Source organism: Anolis sagrei, chromosome 8, assembly GCF_037176765.1.
Source record: "Anolis sagrei isolate rAnoSag1 chromosome 8, rAnoSag1.mat, whole genome shotgun sequence".
NCBI classification, from domain to species: Eukaryota; Metazoa; Chordata; class Lepidosauria; order Squamata; family Dactyloidae; genus Anolis; species Anolis sagrei.
The window spans coordinates 28933679-28949556 of NC_090028.1; the positions used below are offsets into that span (position 1 = coordinate 28933679).

General features: G+C 43.8%; 1 protein-coding gene across 2 annotated transcripts in view; it reads left to right on the forward strand.

Moving 5' to 3' along the window:
• Positions 1 to 10885, forward strand: part of WWP2 (WW domain containing E3 ubiquitin protein ligase 2) — a 57566-nt gene extending 46681 nt beyond the window's left edge. For both annotated transcript variants that reach the window (XM_067471079.1, XM_067471080.1), the window contains 7 exons: positions 3161 to 3294; positions 4687 to 4827; positions 6091 to 6211; positions 7675 to 7779; positions 8040 to 8136; positions 10145 to 10217; positions 10340 to 10885. In XM_067471079.1, coding sequence (XP_067327180.1) covers positions 3161 to 3294; positions 4687 to 4827; positions 6091 to 6211; positions 7675 to 7779; positions 8040 to 8136; positions 10145 to 10217; positions 10340 to 10439 — 771 coding nt within the window. In that variant the 3' untranslated portion in view covers positions 10440 to 10885. The remainder of the gene's footprint in view (positions 1 to 3160; positions 3295 to 4686; positions 4828 to 6090; positions 6212 to 7674; positions 7780 to 8039; positions 8137 to 10144; positions 10218 to 10339) is intronic.
• Positions 10886 to 15878: the final 4993 nt, after the last annotated feature.

Below are 15878 nucleotides of genomic sequence, written 5' to 3' on the forward strand. Positions count from 1 at the left end.
TTATTTATTTACTATTTTTATGACATTTATATGTCGCCCTTCTCACCCCGAAGGGGACTCAGAATGGCTTATAAGATATATATATCTACACACACACACACACACATACACACACATACATACATAAATTATATTATATTATTATCATAGATATATAAGCCTCTGAGGATGCCTGCTGTGGATGTGGGTGAAACGTCAGGAGAAAATGTTTCTGGAACATGGCCATACAGCCCGGAAAGCTCACAGCAACCCTATTTTGCCATGTTCTTGGATTCTAAGATACACTTTTCCCCTTATATAGACATCATTAGCGTGATGCTGTGGAATCGTGGGTGGTTATATATATACACACACACACGCAGGATGCTTTTTCCTGCAATGACTGTGTCTTAGTATCTTAGAACTGAAGAAATGTGGCATTTTTGGTCCCATGGCTCTGAATGTTTGCATTATCCTTTGCAGCCCTTTTCTCGGCTGCTGCTTCCTTTCCTCTGGGGCTCTGTGCTATCCGTGCCTCCAATTCCTGGCTCCTTTCCCTGCTTCCTTTAGCCATTAGGGAAATGAGTGGGGTTTCTCCCCCCAAAACCCCAGACTATTACTCACTCGCTGCTGCTGCCGCCGCTGCCGCCAAGGGCTCTTTTTTCCTCCAGACGCAGCCCAGAAACGTCTGGGTTATTCTTGGCTCCTCGGAAGCTGCTCTGCGGCCACAGAAGAGCCCTAGCCGAACCCAGCCGCTTGGGGGGCCCCGAAGGGAGGAAGAAATGAAGGAGGAAGCATGTGGGGGCATCTTTTAAAAAGAGAAGCGGGTCTGGGGTCATAACTGCTGGGGGGCCCTTGGGGTTTCAACCTATTCTTTTATCACCTTTGGGTCTACTTTTGCAAAGACCCTTCTCACAGGGAGCCCGTTTATTGGAGAAGACTTGACTCCTTTTCCAGAGGCTTAGTTATGTTGTTGTTGTTGTTGTTGTTGTTGTTGTTGTTGTTGTTATTATGGAGCCCCCAATGGCACAGTGAGTTAAACCCCTGTGCTGGCAGGACTGAAGACCAACAAGTCGCAGGTTTGAATCCGGGGAGGGTGTGGATGATCTCCCTCTATCAGCTCCAGCTCTTCATGTGGGGACATGAGAGAAGCCTCCCACAAGGATGGTAAAAACATCCGGGCGTCCCCTGGGCAACATCCTTGCAGACGGCCAATTCTCTCACACCAGAAGCGACTTGCAGTTTCTCAAGTTGCTCCTGACACGACAAAAAACCATATAGTTATTTTCATTATTATCATTATTAATACTAGTGTACATTATATCATTTCTGTATATCGTATCATTACACTAATTATTATTAATATTTTTATGAATATATATTATATTACAGCATGTTATTAATATTATATTTATTATTATTAGGGTACATTATATTCTTAGTGTATATGATATCATTATAATATTACTATACGATTTATTATTTGTGTAGATTATATTATATCATTATTATATTATACTATTTATTATTATAATTATTCTCATGAGTATATATTAAATTCCAGCATTTTGTTATTAGTATCATATTTATTATTATTAATGTATATTATGTCATTATATTACTATATGATGTATTATTTGCATATTTTATATATTATTATCCTAATTATTATTATTACGAGTATATATTTATTTATCCTATTTAGACCCTGCCTTTCTCTGCCCCAAAAGGGACTCAAAGTGGCTTACATATGGCAATGATTCAATGCCTTAAATACATACGAACATTAAGCTTAAAATCAACTGAATTAAAATTAATACATATTAAACATTTCAAAATTACATTCAATATTAAAATCGTGCCGTCCAAAAATCGTAGTCTAAGGCCGTTCTGTAATCATTGCACATATTCCAATTATATTATTGTACTGTGCTCTTCTCCAAAAGCCTGATCCCAGAGCCAGGTTTTTACTCTCCTTCTGAAGGCTAGGAGTGAGGGGGCTGATCTAATATCACTGGGTAGGGAGTTCCACAGCTGAGGGGCCATCACTGAGAAGGCCCATCTCTCGTTCCCACCAGTCGTGCTTGTGAAGGTGGGACCAAGAGCAGGGCTTCCCCAGACGATCTTAATTTCCGAAGTAGTTCATAGGAGATTATACGTTCGGACAGGTAAACTGTAATATTCTAATACAGTATTTTATTAGTATTATGTGCATTGTCATTAGTGTGCATTATTATACTATTATTAGTGTATATTAGATAAAGGTTTTCCCCTGACATGAAGTCCAGTCGTGTCCGAATCTGGGGTGTGGTGCTCATCTCCATTTCTAAGCCGAAGAGCCGGCGTTGTCTGTAGACACCTCCAAGGTCATGTGGCTGGCATGACTGCATGGGGTGCCATATATTATTATATCACTATTATAAGATTTATTATTTCCATGTATTATATCATTATATTATTATACATTTATTTATTTATTTATATCCCACTTCCTGTCTCCCAAAAAAGACTTAAAGCTCATACTAAAAAAAAAAAATACAATATGTCAATTGAAACACAGAGCATACAAACATTGAATTAGAATACAATATGGAACGTATTGAAAATACATAGTTAAAAAAAACACCACTTCTAAATGTGTTTTAGTATTTCTATGCTCTGTTGACAGAAATAATTTCGACTTATAAAAAATGTTTATATTCATATTTTAATGTGTTTTCTTTAATTTTATTGGGTCGTGTTGATTGTTAGTTGCCCTGAGTCCTGATATGAGGTGGAATGCGGGATAAAAATCAAATAAATACATTTTCCCACTCCTGCTATTAATATCTTCTCAGCACCAGGATAGAAATGGCTTCATTTTTCTCTGGAATTTCAATAAGTTCCATTACAAAACCTAGGGAATGAATGTTTTACATGCTGCTTTTTGTTCTAGCTGTATTTTACTAAAACATTTCTATGCTGCTACGTATCTCAAGGTTTCAGGGCAGGACCACTAGCTTGAATACTCTGGTTTTAATGTCTATGAGGTATGGAGTGCATATTTATGAAAGCTGGTCATAAACTTTAGGAGCGGCCTTAGGCCTTGTTTGCTTGTGTGTGGCCAGTCTCCTCAGAACATGCTTTGCCTAGAGCCATGGCCATGGCTTGACCAGCCCTTCCTCCATCTCCTGACCTGCAGGCCTTGTATCACGGGAAGTTCATTGACACTGGCTTCACCCTGCCCTTCTACAAGCGGATGCTCAACAAGCGGCCCACCCTCAAGGACCTGGAGTCCATCGACCCTGAGTTCTACAACTCCATCATCTGGATCAAGTGAGTCCTAGAGTTAGAAGGGGACCCCAAAGGACATCCAGCCCACACCCATTATGCCAGGCAGGAAGGCACAACAACGAAATCAGTCATAGAATCCTAGAGTTGGAAGGGCCCCCCCAAAGCCCATCCAGTCCAAACCTTTTCTGCCAGGCAGGAAGGCAGCATCCGATCCCTCCCAACAGATGGCCATTGCTTAAAGGTCTCCGTAGAAGGATCGTAGAATCCTAGAGCGGGAAGTGAATCCTAGAGTTGGAAGAGCCACCCAGTCCCTTCTGCCATAAGGGATGAGTCTGCTCAATATGATGATGAAGATGATAAAGATACAAAATGTATTTATTTACTTACATCATTTATATCCCACCCGTTTTAGCCCGAAGGCGACTCAGGGCAGTGTACAGACTGGCAAAAGCCAGCATAGTGATGTTGTTTACTGTGTATTAATATTGCTATGTATCAAATAATAATAATAATAATAAAATAAATTTATATAATAATATTCTAAAATTAAAATATAATAATTATTATTATAATAACTGGGTGCAGTGCCTAAAGATCTTGGCCTGTACTTAAAAACAATCAGCACTGATAAAATTTCCATCTGTCAGCTGCAAAATTGCCACCTTACTTGGATCTGCACATATTATTTGCTGATACATCACACAGTCTTAGACACTTGGGAAGTGTCCGACGTGTGATCCAATACAAAAGCCAGTATAGTATAGATCTTGTTTGCTGTGCACTAATCTTGTTGTGTATATAATAATAATAATAATAATAATAATAATAATAATACAGTACAGGTGGTCCCAGTGGTAATCGGCACACTGGGTGCCGTGGTTAAAGATCTCAGCCGGCAATTGGAAACAATAAACATTGTTAAAATCACGATCTGTCAAGTGCAAAAGGCCACCTGACTTGGATCTGCGCACATCATTCGAAAATATATCACAGTCCTAAACACTTGGGAAGTGTTCGACATGTGATTTTGTGATATGAAATCCAGCATATATCTCTCATTTGCTGTGTCATACGGTGTTTTTGAGTCAGTAAAATAATAATAATAATAATAATTATTATTATTATTATTAATAATAATAATAAATATTTCCCCAGTCCTAGTATCTGGAACACCTTGCCCATTGTATTGTCGAAGGCTTGCCCATTCCTGCTCAATGGCACATCCTTTCCAGTATTGAAACATGGCTACCTCCCAGTCCTGGTTCCCCTTCCCAAGTTGCCCCTTTTCTACCTCTGTTGGCAGTAGGGAGAGCCACCTGGGCATTGTGTTAGAGTGTGGCTTGGTGGTCTGGCTGAAGTCTGGACCCCCCAAGCCGAAGGGGGTATGAGGGGCCTGGTTCCCATTCAAGTGATCCAACCCTTCCTTCTTTGCAGGGAGAACAACCTGGAGGAGTGCGGCTTGGAGCTGTTCTTCATCCAGGACATGGACATCCTTGGCAAAGTGACCACGCACGAGCTCAAGGAGGGCGGGGAGAGCATTCGGGTCACTGAGGAGAACAAGGAGGAGTACATTATGTGAGTGCGTGCACACGTGTGTGCAGGGCAGCAAGGGGTTCAGAGGGATGGTCTTGTAAATTAGGTCCATGTGATGTGAGGCTCCCCAGTTTGGTCTGGGCTTTACAGATCTTCCACCAAAAAAAAAAAAAGGGGGGGGGGTCTTTCACACTTCATAGTTACATGTATCCCTGAGATGTAGAGTTTGGTTGAGGTGCCAGAGGTCACAGCAAATGCTTCCCAAAACTAGAAATCCCAGGGCTGCATAGGACTTAGCCTTGGGATCAAAGCAGTAAAGCTGCATAATGTGAAAGAGGCCACTGTGGCCCAAGGGAAAGCAATGGCAAGGATGGGGAAATCAACCTGTCAGGCTTCTTTGCCTCTCTCGAAAAGAGCACCTACCTCAGTGTTTCTCAATCTGGGGGTCGGGACCCCTGGGGGAAACGCAAGAGAGTGTCAGAGGGGTCGCCAAAAACCATCAGAAAACACAGTATTTTCTGTTGGTCATCTGGGTTATGTGGAAAGTTAGGTCCAATTCTATTGTTGGTGGGGCTCAGGATGCTATTTGATTGTAGGTGAACTATAAATCCCAGCAACTACAACTCCCAAATGTCTAGGTCTATTTTTCCCAAAATCCACCAGCGTTCATATTTGGGAGTATTCATTCCAAGTTTGGTCCTGATTTACCATTGTTTGATTCCACGGTGCTCTCTGGATGTAGGGGAACTACAACTCCAAAACTCAAGGTCAATGCCCACCAAACCCTTCCAGAATTTTCTGTTCATCATGGGAGTTCTGTGTGCCAAGATTGGTTCAGTTCCATCACTGGTGGAGTTCAGATGGTTACATTATGATTCATAACAGTAGCAAAATTACAGTTATGAAGTAACAATGAAAATAATTTTACGATTGGGGGTCACCACAATATGAGGAACTGTATTAAGGGGTCACAGCTTTAGAAAGATTGAGAAACACTGACCTAGCTGTTGCCAAGGTGCTCCGAGAGTTGGATTACGACTGAGCCAGGATGGGATCCACTGGGAGCCCTGGAGGTGCTGAGCATCTCCCTTCTTTCCTCCTCCTTTTTCTCCCTTGCTCTTTCTTTTCTTTTCATTCTCTCTCTTCTTACTTTCTCTCCTTCCTTCTTACTCTTTCTTTCTGTTCTCTCTCCTTCCTTTACTTTTTCTCTTCCTACTCTTTCTCTTCTTCTCCCTTTTTTCCCTCTCTCTTTCCTTCCTTCTTCTTCCTCACTCACTCTTTCTTTCCTTCTCTCTTTCTTTCCAGGCTGCTGACGGACTGGCGCTTCACTCGGGGCGTGGAGGAGCAGACCAAGGCCTTCCTGGACGGCTTCAACGAAGTGGCGCCTCTCGAATGGCTGCGCTACTTCGATGAGAAGGAGCTGGAGGTGAATGAGAAGGGCCTCTAGATCTGGATTCAAAGCCCCTCTTCAGGGACTCCATTGGGTTTCCTTAGGCCAGAAGTTTTCAGAGAGGGTTCTGCATATTCTTTCCTCTGAAATGCTGCCTCCAGCACCTGGGATTGACTTCTGGTCTCCCATCCAAGAGCTGACCTTTTATAACTCTACAATCAGGCGTAATCTACTACAGCATTTCTCCACCTGGGTGTCATGAGGGGGTGTCAGAGAGGTGCCAAACACAGTGTTTTCTGTTGGTCATGGGGTTCTGTGTGGGAAGTTTGGCCCAACCCTATCGTTGGTGGGGTTCAGAATCCTCTTTGATTGTAGGTGAACTATACATCCCAGCAACTCCCAAATGTCAATGTCTATTTCCCCCAAACACCACCAGTATTCACATTTGGGCATATTGAGTATTCATGCCAAGTTTGGTCCAGATCCATCATTATTTGAGTCCACAGTGTTATCTGGATGTAGGTAAACTACAACTCTAAAACGCAAGGTCAATGCTCACCAAACCCTTCCAGTATTTTCTGTTGGTTGTGGGAGTTCTACGTGCTGAGTTTGGTTCAATTCCATCATTGGTGGAGTTCAGAATGCTCGGTGGAGTTCAGAATGCTTTTTGATTGTAGGTGAACTATAAATCCCGGCAACTACAACTCTCAAATGACAAAATCAATCCCCCCATCCCCACTAGTATTCAAATGTAGGCTTATAAGGTATTTGTGCCAAATTTAGTCCATTTAATGAAAATGCATCCTGTGTATCAGATATTTACATTCCCATTCATAACAGTAGCAAGACAGTTATGAAGTAGCAATGAAAATAATGTTCTGGTTGGGGGTCACCACAACATAAGGAACTGTATTAAGGGGTCGCGGCATTCGGAAGGTTGAGAAACATGGATCTAGTGCGTTTTAGGGCATTTAGGCTGGTTTAAGTATACACTAGGAGCATTTCCAGAGAAGTAAACACACCTTTTATGGGGGGGCTGAAGATTTGTCCTGGGGCTGCTTTGTGTCTCAATCAAAATATAAATAAATATAATAATATTAATAACTAGGTTCGCCATGAGTCAGAAACAACTTAAAAGCCACCCAGCAAACAAGCCAGTAGTTATCAAGACTGAAAAAGTTTACAGTTTAGTTAGTTAGGTTTCTAATAGAGCCGACTGCCCCCCATTTGAGAGCCACAGCAAAGACCTGTCCATTTATCCTTCAGTCCATCCATTATGACCTTTCAGGAGACTATCCTTGTGATCCATAGCATCTGTTTTCTCCCACTTCATCCATTGTCAAAGATTGTGTTATCCCACAAAGGAGAAGGGAGAGGGACCACCAGAATATGGTTTGCCAGCTGGGCTCCTCGGTGGGAATTTGCAGGTCACATTCAGCCCCATTCCAGGCTATTCATGCTCCTCTCACCTTTTCTACCTCCCCAAAAAAACCCCAAAGCTGATGCTGTGTGGGATGCAGGAGATCGACATGAGTGACTGGCAGAAGAACACCATCTACCGTCATTACACCAAGAACAGCAAGCAGATCCAGTGGTTCTGGCAGGTCAGGAATATGGACTGCTTGGAGTCTGGGGGAGTCTCCTTTGGGGGAGGTTGTTAAGCAGAGGCTGGATGGCCATCTGTTGGGAGGGCTTGGATTGTGTCTTCCTGCCTGGCAGAAAGAAGGGGGTTGGACTGGATGGACTTTGGGGGTCCCTTCCAGCTCTAGAATTCCTCCTGGGCTGCAGTTGGCTCTGAAGGATGATCCCGTGGGTCTGGAAGGACCCATCCTCATGTCTTCCCTCCCCAAATGTGATTTTCCAGGTGGTGAAGGAGATGGACAACGAGAAGAGGATCCGGCTCCTGCAGTTTGTGACAGGGACGTGCCGCCTGCCGGTGGGAGGATTCGCAGAGCTGATTGGTACTTAGACCCTCCTCTGTCCGCTTTGGGTACAAAGGGGTCGGCTGCATGCAGAGCTTGCCTTGGGGCCACACAGAGGAAGGGGTGCAGGAGTGGACACTGTTCTTGACCCTCTTGACTCTCCCAGCCCCATTTTCCCTAGTTGCTTTCTTGCAAGACACAGGAGTCTTAACTCTGTTCTGGTAAAGGTTTCCCCTTATTAAGTCTAGTTGTGTCTGACTCTGGGGGGTGTTGCTCATCTTTGTTTCTAAGCTGAAGAGCTGGCATTGTCCGTAGACACCTCCATGTGGCCAGCATGACAGTCATGGGTGCTTCTTGCAGAAGCAGTACCTATTGATCTGCTCACATTTCAAACTGCTAGGTTGGCAGAAGCTGGACCTAACAGTGGGAGCTCACCCTGCTATTCAGATTCGAACTGCCAACATTTTGGTTAGCAAGTTCAGCAGCTCAGCGGTTTAACTCGCTGCGCCACCAGGGGGTCCAAGCTGTTCTGGTAGTTAGCCATAATATTTATTTATTTATGACATTTATATGCCGCCCTTCTCACTCCAAAGGGGACTCAGAGCAGCTTACAAGATATATATATATATGTATGTATGTATGTATAAAAAAATATATATATTATTAGCATAGTACAATATCAGTATTATATTTTACTATATTGTACTATACCATTATATTGTAATATTATTAGTAATATTACATGTAATATAAAATATATAATTATGATATATTATTATTACTATTATATTGTATTACATTATAATATTATAAATATTATACGTATACACAATATTCTATTACAGTACATTACATTGCATTATATTATTAGTATAGCACAGGAGTATATTTATTTATTATTTACGACATTTATATGCCGCCCTTCTTATCTCGAAGGGGACTCAGAGTGGCTTACAAGATAGATAGACAGATACACACACACACACACACACAATTGTACTATACCATTATATTATAATATTATTAGTAATATTGCATGTAATATAAAATATATAATTATAATATCTTATTAGTATTATATTTTATTACATTATAATATTATAAATATTATACGTATACACAATATTCTATTACAGTACATTACATTGTATTATTAGCATAGTACAATATCAGTATATGTTACTATATTGTACTATACCATTATATTGTAATATTATTAGTAATAATTACATATAATATAAAATATATAATTATGATATCATGCTATTATTACTAGTATTATATTGTATTACATTATAATACTATAAATATTATATGTATATACAATATATTATATTACATTATATTATACTAAACTGCTTTGAGTCCCCCCAGGGGTGAGAAACGCAGTATATACCATATATACTCGAGTATAAGCCGACCCGAATATAAGCCTAGGCACCTAATTTTACCACAAAAAACTGGGAAAACGGATTGACTCAAGTATAAGCCGAGGGTGGGAAATGCAGCAGCTATTGGTAAATTTCAAAATAAAAATAGATACCAATAAAATTACATTAATTTTGAGAGTTTAAACGTTTTTGAATATTTAAGATAAGACTGCCCAACTCTGATTAAATCATTCTGACCTTTTTCAATGTAAATGTGCTTGTGTATTCTTTCAATAAAAATAAATACATTAAAATAATAAAGTAATAATAATAGAGTAATTTAATGGAAATGTAATATTAACAATAATAATAAATAGAGTAAAATAATAAATGCAATAATAATAATAAAAATAATAAATTTAAATAATAATAATGCATTTATTATGTATTTATAACAGAGTAAAATAATAAATAACCTTGACTCAAGTATAAGCCGAGTGGGACTTTTTCAGCCTAAAAAAAAGGTCTGGAAAACTAGGCTTATACTCAAGTATATACAGTAAATAATGTATATAAATAAATAATACTGTATTATTAGTATATATATTAGTATAGTACATGTTGTACTGCATGCTCTTCCATTAAGTCGAATGCTTCCTGATTTCCCCCCTTAACAGGCAGCAACGGTCCTCAGAAGTTCTGCATCGACAAGGTGGGCAAGGAGACCTGGCTCCCTCGCAGCCACACCTGGTGAGGCTTCCCTACCTTCCTGTTTTTTTTTCCTTGGGGGTGGGGAGGGGGGTATCCCTGTTCCTTCCTTCCCAGGATGTGGGAGGGGGCAATGCTGACTGTCCTCTTTTGCCCCTCGGCAGCTTCAACCGCCTGGATCTTCCTCCTTACAAGAGTTTTGAGCAGCTGAAGGAGAAGCTCCTCTTTGCCATCGAAGAGACAGAGGGCTTTGGCCAGGAGTGAAGAAGAAGGGGAAGAAGGCCAGCTCTGAAAGGGAGCCAAGGTGCTGCCCGCCTGCTTCCTTCCTGCCAAGATGGCACCCAGAGCCACTTTAGAGTGCTTTGACCCACCATGAGAGGCCTTGCAATTGCAGGCCAACTCTTTCCCCTTTCCTGAAGCCAAGGGCGGCCTCTGATTCGTCCCTTTTGTCAAACCACTCGACACCAAAGAGGCAGCCGCTTCATGGGGATCCTGGCAGGGCAAAATCATGCTCCTCCCCAATTTCCAAAAGCTCCCACACATCCCTTTTCTTGGCCACCAAATCCTGAGCTGTGGCTACCGTGTTGGTACCTCTGCCCTGGATACTGTGGGTGCTGCTTGGATAGGCCTCCCCTCTCCTTCCCCACTGTCTCAACCAAAAGCACTCAACACAAAGAAAGGAATGAGCACTTTGGGGAGCCTCTCCCCCCCGACAAAAGACGTGTTGTCCTCCTCCCAGTGCAGAGCGACATCAGAGTCCAGGGACAAAACCCACTTGGGCCTTTGCTTCTTCTAGACCAGGCTTGGACCAACTTTGGCCCTCCTGGTGTTTTGGACTCCAACTTCCACAATCCCTACTGTTAGGGATTGTGGAACACCTGGAGGGCCAAAGTTGACCCATGCCTGTTCTAGACCGACCTACTCTTTGCCCCCAAACCCCATTGAACGAGAAGATGGGACCCTCGCAGTCCTTCATACCACTCTAGCCACATTCTGGGGGAATTGTCCAGACCCGCAGGGACTGTCCACTCAGCAGTTGAGGGAGGCTTGTCCCGTTGCCTTTGTCCCCATTGAGCCTTGCAGGAATGGGGTGGCCTCTTTGGCGGGAGGGTCCGCACCCCAAAAATCCCAGAGGGAGCTGCCGTGGTGTGGGTCTCCTCTTAGGACTCCAAATCCAGCAGATGGGGGCACCTCCCTGCTCTACGCCTAGCTGAGGCGTGGGCCAACTTCGGCCCTCCCTCCAGGTGTTTTGGACTCCAACTCCCACAATTCCTAGCAGCCTACCGGCTGCTAGGAATTGTGGGAGTTGGAGTCCAAAACACCTGGAGGGAGGGCCGAAGTTGGCCCATGCCTGGGCTAGCCTCTGTGCGTGTCTCAGCCTCCACGAAGGAAAAGAATGTGTGTCTGTGTGTGTACATACCTATAAATATATATAAATCTGTATATATGTGTCTGTGGATACAAAGAACCGCAATAGCTTTTGATGACGGGGATCCTGGATAGTTTTTTACTGCACCAGCCTGCCTCAGCCGATGCCAATTTCTTGTGCAATAAACAATCCGCAGCTGCTGCTTGTGGGCTTTGCCTCTCACCTCTCTCTTTCGGGGGATCATTTCTGGGGTGCGCCATGGGGCCGGGGAAGGGAGGAGCCTGAGCACAGCTTTGCAGCACCCACAGCCCATTGCTTGCCTTCTGGAAGAAGTGTGTTCCTTTGGTAAACAACGAGGTGACTTTGGAGGGACAAGTCTAGGCTGACGGGAGTGACACTTCTCTGCTTTGAAGAATCACATCAGCCACAAAGTGAAAATGTTGCCTCAATCATGGAGTCTGCTGCCCCTTGTCTCCCTCACACTTGCATGGCCCCATGTGCTGTCCAATCCAAGCAGGAAGGCACCATCAAAGCCCTCCTGACAGATGGCCATCCACCCTTACAGTAGTTTTATGGAGAAGACAGACTATAAAGTCAATAAATCAATCGATTGATACCACGACTATAAAGTCATAGGCTCCAAGTTGGAAGAGACCTCTCCCAAAGGCCATCCAGTTTAGCCCCTTCTGTGAGTCAGGAAGGCACAATTCAATCCTTCCCAACAGATGGCCATCCAATATCTGCTTAAAAACCTCCAAAGAAGGCAACTCCATAGGGCTCCCAGGAAGAAGCATGTTCCACAACCATTGGAAGGGACTCCAAAGTTTATCCAGCCTAACCCTATTCTGCCAGGCAGGAAAACACCATCAAATACCTCTGAATAGATGGCCATTTGCCCTTAGATGTTAGTTTTATGGCGCAGCTAGCTGAGTGTCAACTGCATTAAGATCACTTCTGACCAAAAGGTCATGAGTTCGAAGCCAGCCCGACCAATTGCGAGCTCACAATTGTGAGCTTCCGACCAATGGTCTAGCTTGTTGTCGACCTTTGCAACCCAAAAGACAGTTGCATCTGTCAAGTAGGAAAATTAGGTACCACCTATGTATTGGGAGGCTAATTTAACTAATTTATGAGGCCATAAAAAAGACTCCAGCAAAGCATGCGGGGAATGCAGAAGTAATTCATCAGTGTCGCAAATGGACGATGAAAGCGACAGCTCCCCGGCGGCCAGAAAAGTTAAATAGCCTCTGACTGTCTATATCTGTTGTGTGTCTTTGGCATTGAATGTTTGCCATATATGTGTACATTGTAATCCGCCCTGAGTGCCCTGCGGAGTGAGAAGAGCGGAATATAAATACTGTAAATAAATAAATAAATAAAATCATAGAGTTGGAAGGGACTCCCACAGGCCATCCAGTCCAGTCCCCTTCTGCAAGGCAGGAAGACACCATCAACAGATGCCCATCTAACGTGTTTAAAGATCTCCAGAGAAGGAGATGTGAGAGCAGGAAGAAATCCTTGTCTTTCACAGAATCCTAGACTTAGAAGGGACTCCCCCAAAGGTCATCTAGTCCAACCTACTTCTGTCAGGCAAGAAGACCCAACCCAAGCTCTCCCAGCAGATGCCCATTTAGCCTGTTTAAAGATCTCCAGAGATGTGCAAGTAGGAACAAATCCTGGTCTTTCACAGAATCCTAGGGTTGGAAGGGATCCCCAAAGGTCATCCAGTCCAATCTACTTCTGCCATGCAAGAAGACCCAATCCAAACCCTCCCAACAGATGGCCATCCAGCTATCGGTTTGAAAACCTCTACCAGACTCCCAGGCACAGAAGATGCCACTGTTGAAGGGCTCCATCTGCCAGGAAGCAAAGAGATAAATTTCCAAACCCAAAGGGAGGTGGATGGGAAAGAACATCGGGGACTTCCAAGTGTCTCCTGCTTTAAACATTTCTGGAAAGGGCCGGGAGACGTGTGTTTCCACTTGGTTGGAACAAGAGGGCTGTCGCTTCCATCAGGTCTCCCTTGCCTCCTGCCAACAAGGATGGTGCCAAGGGACTCGATGGCAGAGATGGCACGCAAGATGGAACTTGGGACGCTAGCCCCTGGGGTGGATGGAGGGAGGGAGAGTGGCCCCATTGAGGCACCTAAGGACGGCTCTCCAACGTCACAAGGAAGGCCAGTGTTGAAGAAAAGGAGCCAAGGGGGGTTGTATTCCGAGGGGATGCTCGCAGTGAAGGAGATTTTGTGCCAGGCTCAAACTCCAAAAAAGCCAGAGGCAGAAGAGAGAAGGGGGAGGGTCTCTGGCCCATTTCGGAGCCGCCCCTGGCTTTGTGGGCAGAGGAGACCTGGCAGGAGTCGCAGCAAAACATGTTTGACTTGGCCCAAGGAGCAGGGCTTGGCGCTGAGATGAGCGGGAAAAGAAGGCGGACGTGTTCTTGCGGGAAAGCAGCCAGCCAGCCATGTCTTCCCAGTGCTGTTTTGGGGGAAGGGGAGGCGCCTTTCCCTCCCCTGCCAGGCCCCGCGTGGCCTTTTTTGGCCTGGAAAGTGCTCCCTTCCTTGCTGCAGGGGCACTGTGGCTTGGGAGGGCCATGCTCCTGCCATTTACCAGCCTCCCCAGCCCTATTTCCGGCCACCTCCCACTAGCCCTTTCCATCTCCCAAGAGGGTAACGTGTGCGGGCGAGAGCCAACGGAAGGAGGCAAGGCCCAATTTGGAATCCATGCGAGGATCCTGCTTGGGAAAGAAAACACCAAAGCAAAGGAAAAAGGGTACCGATGTTGAGGGCAGAATGGCCTGGCTTTTTCACTTCAGGGGAAAATAAACCAGCCTGGGCAAGACATTTTCAGCTGAGGAGGGCAGCACATAACACTGGCCAAAGCACATTCTGGTGAACCCCATTACTGGGTCCCCCCCCCCCCCCTGCAGATTCCAGAATTGGCACCCGTATCCACCATCAGCTCTAGCTTTTGGAATACATAACATAATGTCATAATGCGTTGTCGAAGGCTTTCATGGCCAGAATCACTGGGTTGCTGAGAGTTTTCTGTATGGCCATGCTCCAGAAACATTCTCTCCTGACGTTTCGCCCACATCTATGGCAGGCATCCTCAGAGGTTGCGAGGTCTATTGAAAACTAAGCAGGGGAGGTTTATGTATCTGTGAAATGATGTCTAGGGTGGGAGAAAGAACTATTTGTCAGTTGGAGGCAAGTGTGAATGTTGCAATTAGTCACCTTGATTAGCATTGCAAAGCCTTGCAGTTTCAAGGCCTTGCTGATTCCTGCCTAGGGGGATCCTTTGTTGGGAGGTGTTAGCTGGCCCTGACAGTTTCCTGTCTGGAATTCCCCTGCTTTTTTGCTGTCCCAATTTTAGAGTTTTTTTAATACTGGTAGCCAGATTTTGTCCATTTTCAAGGTTTCCTCCTTTCCGTTCTCTATTGACCTGCCAAAGCCACTGGGCCTTCCTCAGCCCCAGGAACTGCTTGAATTTCTGGGCCTGGCTTAACACAAAGCACCGCTGAAGGCTCTCTTCCAGCTAAGGAAAGCCTTGTCAAGAAGAGCTCCGAGAATGAGGTATTTTTATGTTAACAAAGGACTGAAGGGTGAAGAAGGAGGTGATGCACCATTGGGGACCCCTCCCCCTAGCACCAACCGCCGCTCTGGGCCTGAGTGAAGAGAGAGGGGGCCAGGGGACAGTTCCACCGTGTCTCCTGTGCTATGCTAATAGTATAATATAATGTAATGTAATGTAATATAATATAATATATTGTATATACATATATTTATAATATTATAATGTAATGCAATGTAATAATAATATAAATATAATAATGTAATATAAATATATATGTAATATTACTCATAATATTACAATATAATGTTATAGTACAATATAATAATATTTAATACTGATATTGTACTATGCTAATAACATAATATATTCTATGTATATCTATCTTGTAAGCCACTCTGAGTCCCCTACGGGGTGAGGCGGGCGGCATAGAAATGTCGTAAATAAATAAATAAATATTTCAGCAGCAGATGGAACAAAAACAAGACACAAAGCACTGGATTCAAATGACAAGAAGAGGGATTCCACCACAACCTTAGGAAGAACATCCCTGATGGTTAAAGCTGGTTGTGTGATGAAGAAAGTAATGAGAGGCAAGCCAGAGATTTTTCTAAATAACCAATAACCACCTCACTACCTCTGAGAATGCTTGCCATAGATGCAGGCAAAATGTCAGGAGATAATGCCTCTAGACCATGGCCATATAGCCCGAAAAAACCAACAACCCAGTGATTCCGGCCATGAAAGCCTTGGACAAAAACCATG